Genomic DNA, 12,333 nt, shown 5'->3' with positions numbered 1-12,333 from the left:
CTTCAGCTGCCTAGTATACTACTACTGGCATTCAGTAAATAGTCACTGGGTGAATACTTTTCTCCTGTTTCTTCATATATGTGTAAAGGTGGCACTACCATCCACTACCAGGATATGGACTTTTATTTTTCTACATTTATTTTTCTACATGCACTGATTTCTTAATACACGTTTCCCTAGCCCCACTTGAGAACCAGCGGGATACCTGATGGAGCTATTTTTGTGAAAACCCCCCTGTGATCTTGGCGTTTTTAGAAGTGTCCTGGAATCATTAAGGCTACTCAGGGATGATGTTACTTCTTCATTCGCATTGTCATTTAGAATCCTCCTTAAAAAGTGAACTGTTTAATCCTGCATATGTCTAATAATGGTGCCTTCTGTTAGGTTTTACATAAAAATGAAGAGCTTTCTGACTTGGGGATGTGAATGTGTAGAGGCATACATATATGCAATTTACACTTTTTAGTTATGTATTAGCATGAAATAGGATGGAATTCCACACTCCCTGTTAATTTCCTTTGTGAGATTGCCACAGAATGCTGGAAAATGTGTTTTCCTCTCATGCCTTCAGCCCTGGCAGCATGCTTTCATGTCATGCCTGCCCTTTGGCTGCCAGTTTTGACCAAATTACCTCCATTGCCTGACTGCAGTGGCCTTCAGAAAATCATATTATTGATTGGTTGCCAGACAAGTTACTTCTTATCACTCAAGGAGCAACCAAATGTTGGAGTAATGAATCACAAGAAATATAAGGAATATTTGGGGTAAAAACTCCAAAAAGTTTGAGTTTTGAAAGACTTAATCATTGGTAATAGATAAGAATGATGTACTTTAATGCTTATGTGAGGAAGTCTTAAAGAAAAGGGTTCTACTAAAATGTTAGCCTTATTTCTCTTTTCTTTTCCCTGCTCTTTCTTTCATATTTTTTCTTTTTTCCAGGAGCATGGCCTGTTCTTATTGATGACTTTGTGGAATTTGCACGCCCTCAAATTGCTGGGACAAAAAGTACAACAGTGTAGCACTAAAGGAACCTTCTAGAATGTACATAGTCTGTACAATAAATACAACAGAAAATTGCACAGTCAATTTCTGCTGGCTGGACTGAACTGAAGATCAATCCTCACAATTCAGACAGAGGGTTGAGACAAAACTTTAAGGATACATCTTGGACCATATCGTACTTCATTCTTCTAATGGTGGCTTGGGCTTGTCTGCTAGTCTGGCCGCTCTAAACATTTACAATTCCAACATTGGGGATTTCATCTTCTATCTGTGGACCATCCTAGTTTATTCTCCCATAAGTCTTAGAAGCTTTATGGTGATTATTTTGAGGTTTTCATTCTCGCATAAAGCACAATGCTGTCTTCATCAGAAAACAGTTGGCATAAGAATTAAACATATGAACATCACAAAACAATTTATAAAAACTTCTTAAATATACGCTTTGGGCTAGTTGCAAAGACTGCTAATAGCACTTCCAATGAGAGTGATATATTTAAGTGTACTGGATCTGGAATGGTGTTTTGGTTTGGGGGGAGTTTTTTTTTCCTGGCAAATCACATGTGGTGTTGATGTGACTAGAGTATCTGATGAAAAACAATGTCAGAATAACCAACATGAAAATTTTTTAGGATAACTTGGTGCCTACCTGAAAAATGTATTGTGTTTCAGACTCTTGATTTCAGAAGGTTCCACAGAACTAGTCTGTGCTTACCGTACCCACGTTTATATTTCATTGCCCTGCAGGGAGCTTTTATTTAGCAAATGTCTGCATAATGTTAGATTCTACTCCTGTCTACGTTATGCACTACATAATTGGACTTCATTATGCTTTTGAAATGCTCATCTGCCTGTCACATAAGTTCAGCTATTTAATTTGTTTTGAATGTTTTGGATTGCTACACAATACAATATTCTAAATTTAGGCATGAGGGTTTATTTTTTGTTTTGTTTTTACTTTTTTTTTGTCATCGCACTATGGAACACAAGTGAAATTCTCGTTAATTTATAAGATAGTAGAAGTAAAATTTTGAAAATGGTTGGATGAGCCATGAAGTTCAATCTTGATGATACAGGTACTGCTCTTTCAGACAAGTAGTCCATTTTCGATGACTTCTTATTTTGTTGAAATTGCTTTAACTGCTAATCACTGTGGTTGCCAAATATTTACTTTAGGAGCAAAGATTTTCAAACAGGCGTCCATGATGCAAAATACCGATCTGGCTTCTAGTCTCTGCTGTTTTGTTTCACTCAGATTAGCTCAGTTTTCTCATCAAAGCAAATGCTGTCTTGTATGTATTTTTTTCATTACAAGACCCATGAGCTGCTTTTATGCTGAAAATGGTCATTTCTCTGTTCACTTACTGACACGTGAAGAAGGGTTTTTTGCATTCTTGAACATTTCCGTAAGGCAGGCTAGAAATGTAGTACTTCAAATGGTAGGTGATTATGGTCTTTTGATAGGAATAGATTGTGCTTGGTATATCCAGGTACTCTCTCTAAGGCCTAGGGTTGATAGTAACAAAGGAATGTACTTCAGAGTAGCAGTACATTTTATGCAAACATGGAAATTATTTTAAGAAACAATGACACGTTAAAACTGCTTTTTATTTACATGGTTTTGAAATAGACTAGAAAGCTTTCCCTATGGACATATTAATATTGCAATCATAACTTTAATTAATGAATGCAGTTTTACCAAAAGAAACATTTGAAAATTTCTCTTCAGGCTACTGCAATTGGTTATTAAAACAAAAGGAAAAAGAGTGATCCTGCTGCTTTCAGTGTTTCCCGATTTCATTTTTGTAAATATAAAGAGGAACTTCAATTATGAGAAATTTTTAAAAGATATATATATATCTATATATGTACTGTTTCCTGTCTTGAAGATTTTGAGTTATGGTTATTGTTTTCAGATTGATTAATTCTCATATGCTGTGTTTTGAAATGAGATCCCATTAGCTTTTTTTTTTTCAATATAAAGTGTTTTCTTTAAAAGTCTGATATTGGTTCGTGGCCTAGTGCCTTGGATTTTACATATTTTTCTTTTTAAATGCAAAACCTTTTCAACAAAATAGTGTTTGTCATCAGGTTGGTACTAAACATTTATAATTACTATGTAATTATAAACAAAAATACATAAAGCTTTGAATATAATTATGTAGCATAAAAGTTAAGGTTGTTCACTATGATGGCATCTTAGAATTAAACACCTTTTACTAGGGCTGAAAAGAGAAGACTGATTTAATGTGGTATGATTATTCTGAAGGTAAATGTCTGGTTGCAGGGAATATTTTGTACTAAAAAATGATTACACATATGGCTGTGTGTGTTTGAGTCTGTGTCTGCGAGAGAGCCAGGGAGAGTGAGAGGGATTGACAGAAAGGGAGAGACACACACCCCCTTTGAATTGCTTTAATTCTTAAGTGTTTTAGTCCTCATTTCGGTCAGCTCCCCATGCTGATTCTTTGTTTTCAACTGAACCATAGGTACAGTTTCCTTTTTTGCCAAATGTCAAAACAGGTACACATTTTAAAATGTAATGCTTTTTAAATAGTAAAATGTATAAAATTAGAAGTGCCCACATATTAAAAACCCTTGAGATGAAGATTATCTTTAGTGAATATCATCTGCGTATCTCTGTAAGTTCAACTGTGTTTCTTACAGTCCCTGTCATACTACCAACAGAGGCAATAAAAGCTTCAGTGAAATTGCCATGACTAAATCTTTTCACATATTTCAGTGTATTTTTTTATAGGTTTAAAATATACCTGTAGACTCTTCCCGGAGGAATAACTGTTCATGGAAAGAGCATTGTAATGGCATGTTTTAGGGACGAAAGACATGCCAGATCTTGTTTACTACGTATAAAATGTTTACAACTCTATCGGGCTGCTTTAGTAACAATTCCGTACTTGTGTAATATGGCATTGTAAGTACCTATCCTTCTGAGACTTTTAAAAAGTTTTAATGAGAGAAAGTAAATTTACTCAACAAAATAACATGAGAAACCTTTTACATAGTGTCTTTACTGGGGAATTCTTATTTAAGCAAGGTACACTATTTTTTCCTCAGAATGACTTAAGTGTTCATGTATTTTTTATTTGATGATAAGATAGTAGTAGCTAACTTAATGTACACTTTGCTTAGGTTTTGAAACATGTTACTATTAAGACTGCGTATTGTAAAACTTCTGTAATTTTCACATACAAATGACAGGAGAAAGTTAAACTTAACTGAAGGAGCTTTGGAATAAAAAGGAAGTGATGCTGGGGAAATTTACTGTGGTTCACAAAGTATGCCTTTGTAAAACAGAATCAACTTCTAGCAAGAATTAATTTATGCAGTTCTAAATGTTAAATTGTGTATATTTAATAGAAAATACTTATCTGGCACCTCAGCAGTTTAAATGTTACCTTATACTTTTAACAGTATGATTTATATTGAATACTTAGATGTTTTCATAAGATTTTATCAAGTTTGATAATGTAATGATAAAATGTTTTTAAAATGTGAACTATTTAACATATAAATGAGGACACAAAACCTGAATTGTGATTTCTACATAATGTGATAATTAGGGTTCAAATTATCAGTCATGATTTAATTGATTATAAATGAGTGTATTTCTGAACTCTTTACTGCCTCCATTTTCACAGTCGTAATATAGCAATAATTTCTATTTTTATTTCATAGAACTGTGGTGAAGTTATTTATCATGACACCTTTGTCTTTGACTTCTGAGGGAAAGGGGTGTATATTTTGTAGTTAAGATAAATTATAAAATTCCTAATAGTAGAGATGCCCTTTTCCAGGTTTATCTTTCCTATTTGTTGCCATTTTTCTTAAATATTTGCTTTATTTGTACCTGATTTCTGGAGGCAAATAGTGCTATTTTTTCAAACTCGTAATACAGTTACATAAATGATTTTACCAGAGCATTCTTGCTATCTTATTTTCTTTCCTACCTGTTGAGTAAGTAGCATTTCTTGCTCACCAACTCATTTATTTGACAACGTTTCACTAGGTTCAATGTTTCCTATTAATGTGATTTTTAATTTTCCTTTGGTTGATTTTCAAAAATCTGTCACAGGAAAGTTGTGATAAAGGATGTGCAGCCTTTGGAGTAAGTGGAATTCCCGATCAGCAATGTCTTTATGGAGTTGTAAAGGGAAATTATTTAAAGGGAATCATGTTATAGTTGTCCATTTCTTAAATGGAGATTTTAGCGTGTTTTAAAGTGTATCCCAAGTTTCTGTTTACTTACAAGTGCTGCATGATTGTTTAGGTTTTGTAGTTGGCGCTGTGCAGAAATCAGGTATGTAGCTTGTCATCATTTAGAGCCTTGGTCTTCAAGCTGTAACTTGGGGCTGCTGTCTTTCATGAGGCGGGGCCATCGCGGGCAGGCCCTTTCCCCCTCCTTGTATCTGTTGTAGGCTATTAGCGTTTCAGACCAGATTTGGTTTTGGGGAATATAGTTTAAAAAAAAACTTTAGAGGGACTTTTTGGTAGATCTGTCAGTGGAATGGAAAGAAATGGAGCTAACTGAAATTAATGTCAGCCTAAGCACTGAAGGCAGCACTGCTTTGAAAAGAAGAATTTTGAACCCACAGTAAAAACAAAGGCCGATTTGAAACAGTGACGTGTTTGAAACTTACAGGCAGCATGTGGGTGGCTTAGTGAGCAAACAAACATATTCATTTTATATTTAATAGTATGTATTGAGGGCCGGGCGCGGTGGCTCAAGCCTGTAATCCCAGCACTTTGGGAGGCCGAGGCGGGTGGATCACGAGGTCAAGAGATCGAGACCATCCTGGTCAACATGGTGAAACCCCGTCTCTACTAAAAATACAAAAAATTAGCTGGGCATGGTGGCGCGTGCCTGTAATCCCAGCTACTCAGGAGGCTGAGGCAGGAGAATTGCCTGAACCCAGGAGGTGGAGGTTGTGGTGAGCGGAGATCGCGCCATTGCACTCCAGCCTGGGTAACAAGAGCGAAACTCTGTCTCAAAAAAAAAAAAAAAAGTATGTATTGAAATGCGTGTTCATATGAATATTAGAATTTTATTTCAGGTCATGAAATATTCTGAGAAAACCTTATATCTAATGGAAAACGTGGGCAATACCAAGCAAGAGATTTTTACAAAAGAAATGCTACAGGGCATAAGGTTGGGGGAAGACCAATTAATGAAATGGCTAAGGGACAATGCTAATATAAACAGTTGACAGTGATTTTGTCACATAATTACATGACGTAGCTGAAAGAGCAGTATTTAGTAAGATTTAGACATGGGTGTACTTGGAACCCTTTGAAAGTGGCATGTTTAGCTCTCAAGCAAATGCTGATACTCTTAATCCTAGTAGTACATTAGACTTCATTGTGCTGAATATATCAAATGAATGGGCCATGAGCCAGAGCTTTAAAATAGTCATTTCTGCCGGGCGCGGTGGCTCACGCCTGTAATCCCAGCACTGTGGGAGGCCGAGGCGGGTGGATCACGAGGTCAAGAGATCGAGCTCATCCTGGTCAACATGGTGAAACCCCGTCTCTACTAAAAATACAAAAAATTAGCTGGGCATGGTGGTACGTGCCTGTAATCCCAGCTACTCAGGAGGCTGAGGCAGGAGAATTGCCCGAACCCAGGAGGCGGAGGTTGCCGTGAGCGGAGATCGCGCCATTGCACTCCAGCCTGGGTAACAAGAGTGAAACTCCGTCCCAAAAATAAATAAATAAAAGTAAAAATAAAAATCATTTCTAAAACTTTGTTATAATAGCACTTAAAAAATTGCTTCGTGTAATTTACACCCCGTAAAATTCACCCGTTGTAAATGCACAATCAATTGGTTTTAGTGCATTTAGAGTTGTGCAGTCCAGTTTCAGAACCTTTCCATCAGCCTCCAAAATTACTCATGCTGCCCTGCAGTGAATCCGCTCCTGCCTGCAGCCCCAGGCAGCCACACTGATCTGCTTTCTGTACAGATTTAGCCTTTGTGGAAATTTCACAGAATCATGCAGTTAGTCTTGTATGTCTGGCGTCTTTCACTTAGCATGTGGTTGAGGTTCATCCGTGTTGCAGCACACACCTGCTGTGCATCGTCCTTAGCTGCTGATTTCGTGTTCAGTTTGGATATGCCGCATTTTGCTTATCCATTCACCAGTTGATAGACAATTGACTGGCCTACAATTAGTTTTTTAAAATTATGAATAATAATACCATGAACGTTCATAAGTACGTCTGTGTGGACGTTTTCATCTCAGATTCCTGGCTGTGGAATTGTCAGGTTGTGTGGTAAATTTATATTTAACATTTAGAAAAGTGCTAAACTTTTTCCAAAGTGGCTGTACTTTTAGAAATACTCCTGCTGGCTGGGTGTGGTGGCTCATGCCTGTAACCCCAGCACTTTGGGAGGCCAAGGCGGGTGGATCACAAGGTCAAGAGATTGAGACCATCCTGGCCAACATGGTGAAGCCCTGTCTCTACTAAAAATACAATAATTAGCCGGGCGTGGTGGCGTGTACCTGTAGTCCCAGCTACTTGGGAGGCTGAGGCAAGTGAATTACTTGAACCTGGGAGGTGGAGGTTGTAGTAAGCTGTGTTTGCGCCGTTGCATTCTAGCCTGGGCAACAGAGTGAGACTCTGTCTCCAAAAACGGGGAAAAAAAAAAAAAGAAATATTCCTGCCACAGTACATGCAGGCCGTGGTGTCTCCACATCCTTGCCAATACTTGTCTTTTTGATTACAGCCGTTCTGCTGGGTATATGTTTTATGTGTGTAAGTTATGCCTAGGCATCCTGACTCATGTATCTATTGGATGTGCAATTTGAGTGAGTGTCAGGTGGCCTGAGGGATGGTTGTAAAATTAGTTACTGTAGACACACACTCTTGAGGTGGTATTTTCTGTAGCCAGTGAGGTTAATCATTATACTTCCAATGGAGGTTCCAGTCCCTCGGTGATGTCTGGTGAGAATAAATGTGTCAGCAAAGAGGGGTGCTGATGGCTGGTGCCTTGGCTCCATTTGTGCCGTGGTTGATAGGGCTGCCCGAAGAGCCTGTGACTGGTGGTGGTAATCCAACTTTGTACAGACTACTGTGTGCAGGTAGTTATGTCTTCATGTGAAGTTTCCCAGAGATTTTCCTTTCAAGATAACTGACAATTAATGACTCTTTGAATTTATAAAAATGTAGTTGATACCGTTTAGTTGCTGCCAGCTGCCTGTGCTCTTCTACACAGGAGACACTGGAGTGAGTGCTTTTTAAAAAATTTTAATGGGATATGTCAGACATACGTCAAAGGAGACTAGCATAATGAACTCATTTTAACATGATTGGTTCATGGCCAGTCTTGATTTATCTATGTGCCATTCATCTTTAAACCCTTATTTCAGAGCAAATCCCAGATGGCAAATCATTTCATTTGTAAATATTTCAATGTGTATTTCTAAAAGACAAGGACTGTTAAATAAAACCACAAGTCTGTTATTACACTTAACTGCTAACGATTTGTTAGTGTTAATAACTATCCAGGATTATTCAAGTCGTGTCTTTTTTTTTTCCCCAATTCAAGTCAGGATTCAATAAGATCTGCTCATATCTCAAATCTTCTAACCAATGGATCCCCACACTCCTCATCTTTGGCTTCAAATTCATTTATTTGAAAAAGCAACGATTGCTTTAACACTTTAAATTTCTATGCAATTTCAAATTTAAGGTGAAATTTTGATGCACTTAGTAAAACTATATTCTCACTGGAATGTATTTTTAAAGTTAATGTAGTATATCAACAGATTTTCCCTTAACTTAAAAATACAATGTGATTTGTATCCAGAAGTCTTACAACTTAATGAAAAAACAAGCCAATTTATAATTGAGCAAAGGATTTTAATGGACATTTCTCCAAAGAAGATATACAAATGGCCACTAAGGGCGTGACAAGATGCTCAGTGTCATTAGTCATTAGGGAAATGCAAATAAAAACCACAATGAGATATCACTTCATGCCCACTATTGCTTTAATTAGAAAGATAAACAATAACAAGTGTTGCTGAGGACGCTGGAAAATTTTAAGTTGCTGATAGTACTGCAAACTGGTGCGGCTGCTTTGGGAAACAGGTTGGCCATTCCTCATTTAATAGTGAAACGTAGGAGTTAGGATATGACCGGTAAATCTCCTAGGTATATACTCAAGAGGATTGGGAACAAATGTTCATACAAAAATCTGTGTGTATTTACAGCATTATTCATATTTGCTTAAAATTGTAAACAACCCAAATGTCCATTGACTCATGACTGGATAAATGCAGTCATACAGCCATTCAGTGGAACAACACTTGGCAGTAAAAAGGACAGCAGGGGGTACTGGTACGTGCTGCAACGGGCATGAGTCTTGAAAACATGCTCGAAGAAGCCAGTGACACACGGGCACGTGTTCTTCGATTCCATTTATGTGACATGTCCAGAATAAGTAAATGTACAGAGAAAAAGATGGGTGGCTGTCAGGGGCTAGGGTTGGAGGTAGAGAACATGAATTCAGTGAGAACTAGCAGATACAAGTTTGTTTTTGGAATGATGAAAATGTTCTATAATTAGATAATGGTGATGATTGCACTGCTTTGTGAATATACTAAAAATTTTAGGCTTTTAGACAGTTTTATATGAATTATATATCCATAGTGATTTTAAAAAGTAAATGTAGGCATGCATATCTAAAGACAGTACAACAGCTCTTCATAATACTGACATTCTTTGGAAACATCAGGAAAATACATAGTTTTCCATTTTATCTGATTTTGGAGAAAGAGCTGATTACACATAGGATTGTTGCATTTCTATTTCATGCACATGTAGCTATAAATTTTCCCTCTTCAAAATTTCCCCCTTTAAAAACAGGAAGCACTGCACCTTCTAATTTTTGATGAATGGAACTTGGCAAATAACTGAAATAGAAAATCCAGCTGATAACACTGAGGATACTTCTGTCATATCTGGAAGGAGTGTGGGGGGAATATGTTTTCAGTGGTTTTTGAAGGCAGCTTAAGGCCAAGCAGACTAACTTTGCAATGTTTTCTTACTAGCAGGAGTGTGTAAAGGGGCTGCTCTGCATAGCATTCATGTCTGCGAGATGTACTGCCCAGCCCACGTTCAGCTGGATACAGGCACTTTTGGGGCCTCCTTGCACCTCTACTAACCAGCAAGGGAGAGGAGGTTGGTAGTTTCTGTGTACTACTCTTAGAGGGAAAATAGTGATGTGAAGTATTAATACCCTACCTAGTTTACAGGAGAATTTGGAAAGTCTGAATTCTGATGGAATAGAATTGTTTCCTTTGATTTTTCACCTTGAACATGACCTAGCCTACTTTCTTCCCTTAACTTTTAATAGTGCTATGATTTATCAAAGGGAGGATGTGTTCTTTAGACCAACCGTGTCGTAGCTGGAATAAATCTGTAGAACTCTCTTCCCCTGGATTTAGGTAGCTGGATCAGGCTTCCTAGCTGGAGCCAGTTCTTTTTAACTAACTTGCTTGAGCTGATGAGCTGTGGTTTTTTCTAGAGGGAAGTAACCCTTGATATTTACATCTGTGAAAACTCAATAAATTTGAAATGCTGTTAAATGATCTAATTGGCTTTTGCTTGCAATTTATGAATTGGGCAGCATCTTATCTAAAAATCACTGGGCATGGAAGAACAGTCAGGTTTTGTTTGTTTGTTTTTGAAATAGTTTCACTCTTGTTACCCAGGCTAGAGTGCAATGGCGAGATCTCAGCTTACCACAACCTCCGCCTCCCGGGTTCAAGTGATTCTCCCAAGTAGCTGGGATTACAGGCATGCGCCACCACACCCAGCTAATTTTGTATTTTTAGTAGAAATGGGATTCTTCCATGTTGGTCAGGCCTGTCTTGAACTCCTCACCTCAGGTGATCTGCCCACCTCGGCCTCCCAAAGTGCTGGGATGACAGGTGTGAGCCATTGCGTTAGTCAGTTTTTATAAGGTATCTTGAGCAAGAACCAGAAAACAGCATCATACAAAAGGCAGCTGGTTAACATCAGGTTACTTGAGGTTATTTTCCTTGCAAGGGTAAAATAGAGGGGTTTTTCTCGCCATGCAGGCTAAAACTGGCCTGTTTGGAGATGTGGCTATGATCCGTCTCTCCTTATTGATCAGAAGCTCAGATGAACAACTTAGTTTTGCTTTGGTGGCCGGGAACTTTATCATGAGTGACGCCATCTCGGTTTGGTCTGCTGGGTATAGTGCAGGAGCCCCATCTAAATCCATGCCTCCCGTAAGTTTCATTTAACGTTTACAGAACTTGAAGGGTGTTCCATTCTATAAGTGAAAGTTAACATTTACATTTCAGAAAAGATTCTACATTTATCTCTAGAGGGAGGGTGATTGAGGAAGTGGTTACTTTAAAATGTTTCCTAAAAGCTAATTTATGCATCATTGCCAGCTTCTTTTAGAGGGCCTGTTTGATTCGTGCATTTATTTCAGGGTGAGAGATCCCGGTATATTTATGTAACTGCTTTGGAAAGTGTCTTCCTCTTGAACCAGGCCGAGGAAGAGTCTGTGCATTGGTCTGAAGACACCAGTGCCAGGATGTGCCTTTGCAGGCAAGTTCCCAAAGTTACATGGGAAAGCATTCAAGTTCTAAATCCAGACAGTCAGTTTAGCTTTGAAAACTCTGATAAGCAGGAACTTCTCTGATGACTGTTTCATCGTTTCTGGTAGAGCCTCATCTCTTCAGAGATTGCAGCCTATTTCCCGCCGCCAGTGGCGTGTTGAAGTAGTGCCTGGTTCAGCATTTTGACGAGCACTCTGGTTCTGTTCAGTTTGAAGAAGACATCCATAAAATGATCCACCAAAAAGATGGATCCCTTTGGAAACAGCCTGTGATGAGGACAGGCTTCTAAGCCTGTTAGCTGTGGGTCGCAGAATCCCATCTTTCTGTTACCTGCCAACCTTCCTCCTGACTAGGAGGCAGGATGTGTCAGGGCTTTATGGGTAACTTTATTAAAAGTATTATAAGGTAGAAGAGGACCTTATCTGTTTGCTTCAGTTGCTGTTAGTAAAAAACACCCATCTTTATTTATACTGAGAGATCCTTGAGGATATTAATGCAAGTGCTGCCTTAGAATGTGTCTTTTTACCGGGTTATAAAAGATTTAAAAAATATATTCTGATCAAATCTTAGATATATATTTTGTATTTACTTTTTCCTGATTGGTAGCTTGTCTTTTCATTTTCTTAATGGTGTTTTTTTTTTGAGACAGGGTCTTGCTCTGTCTCTCAGGCGGGAGTGCAGTGGTGCAGTCACGGCTCACTGCAGCCTCGACCTCCT

At 38.1% G+C, this 12,333-nt stretch overlaps 1 protein-coding gene across 1 annotated transcript in view; it reads left to right on the top strand.

Annotated features, from left to right (window-relative positions):
- The window catches only part of DCUN1D1 (defective in cullin neddylation 1 domain containing 1), a 37,688-nt gene extending 33,055 nt beyond the window's left edge, over positions 1–4,633 (top strand). The window contains exon 7 of the mRNA XM_017520389.2: positions 940–4,633. Within this exon, the coding sequence (XP_017375878.1) occupies positions 940–1,019 (80 nt within the window). The 3' untranslated portion in view covers positions 1,020–4,633. The remainder of the gene's footprint in view (positions 1–939) is intronic.
- Positions 4,634–12,333: the final 7,700 nt, after the last annotated feature.

Source organism: Cebus imitator, unplaced genomic scaffold (genome assembly GCF_001604975.1).
Source record: "Cebus imitator isolate Cc_AM_T3 unplaced genomic scaffold, Cebus_imitator-1.0 Scaffold828, whole genome shotgun sequence".
In the NCBI taxonomy this organism is placed as follows: domain Eukaryota; kingdom Metazoa; phylum Chordata; class Mammalia; order Primates; family Cebidae; genus Cebus; species Cebus imitator.
The sequence above is the reverse complement of the archived record's forward strand: the minus strand, read 5'-3'. Positions and strand labels throughout refer to the sequence as shown.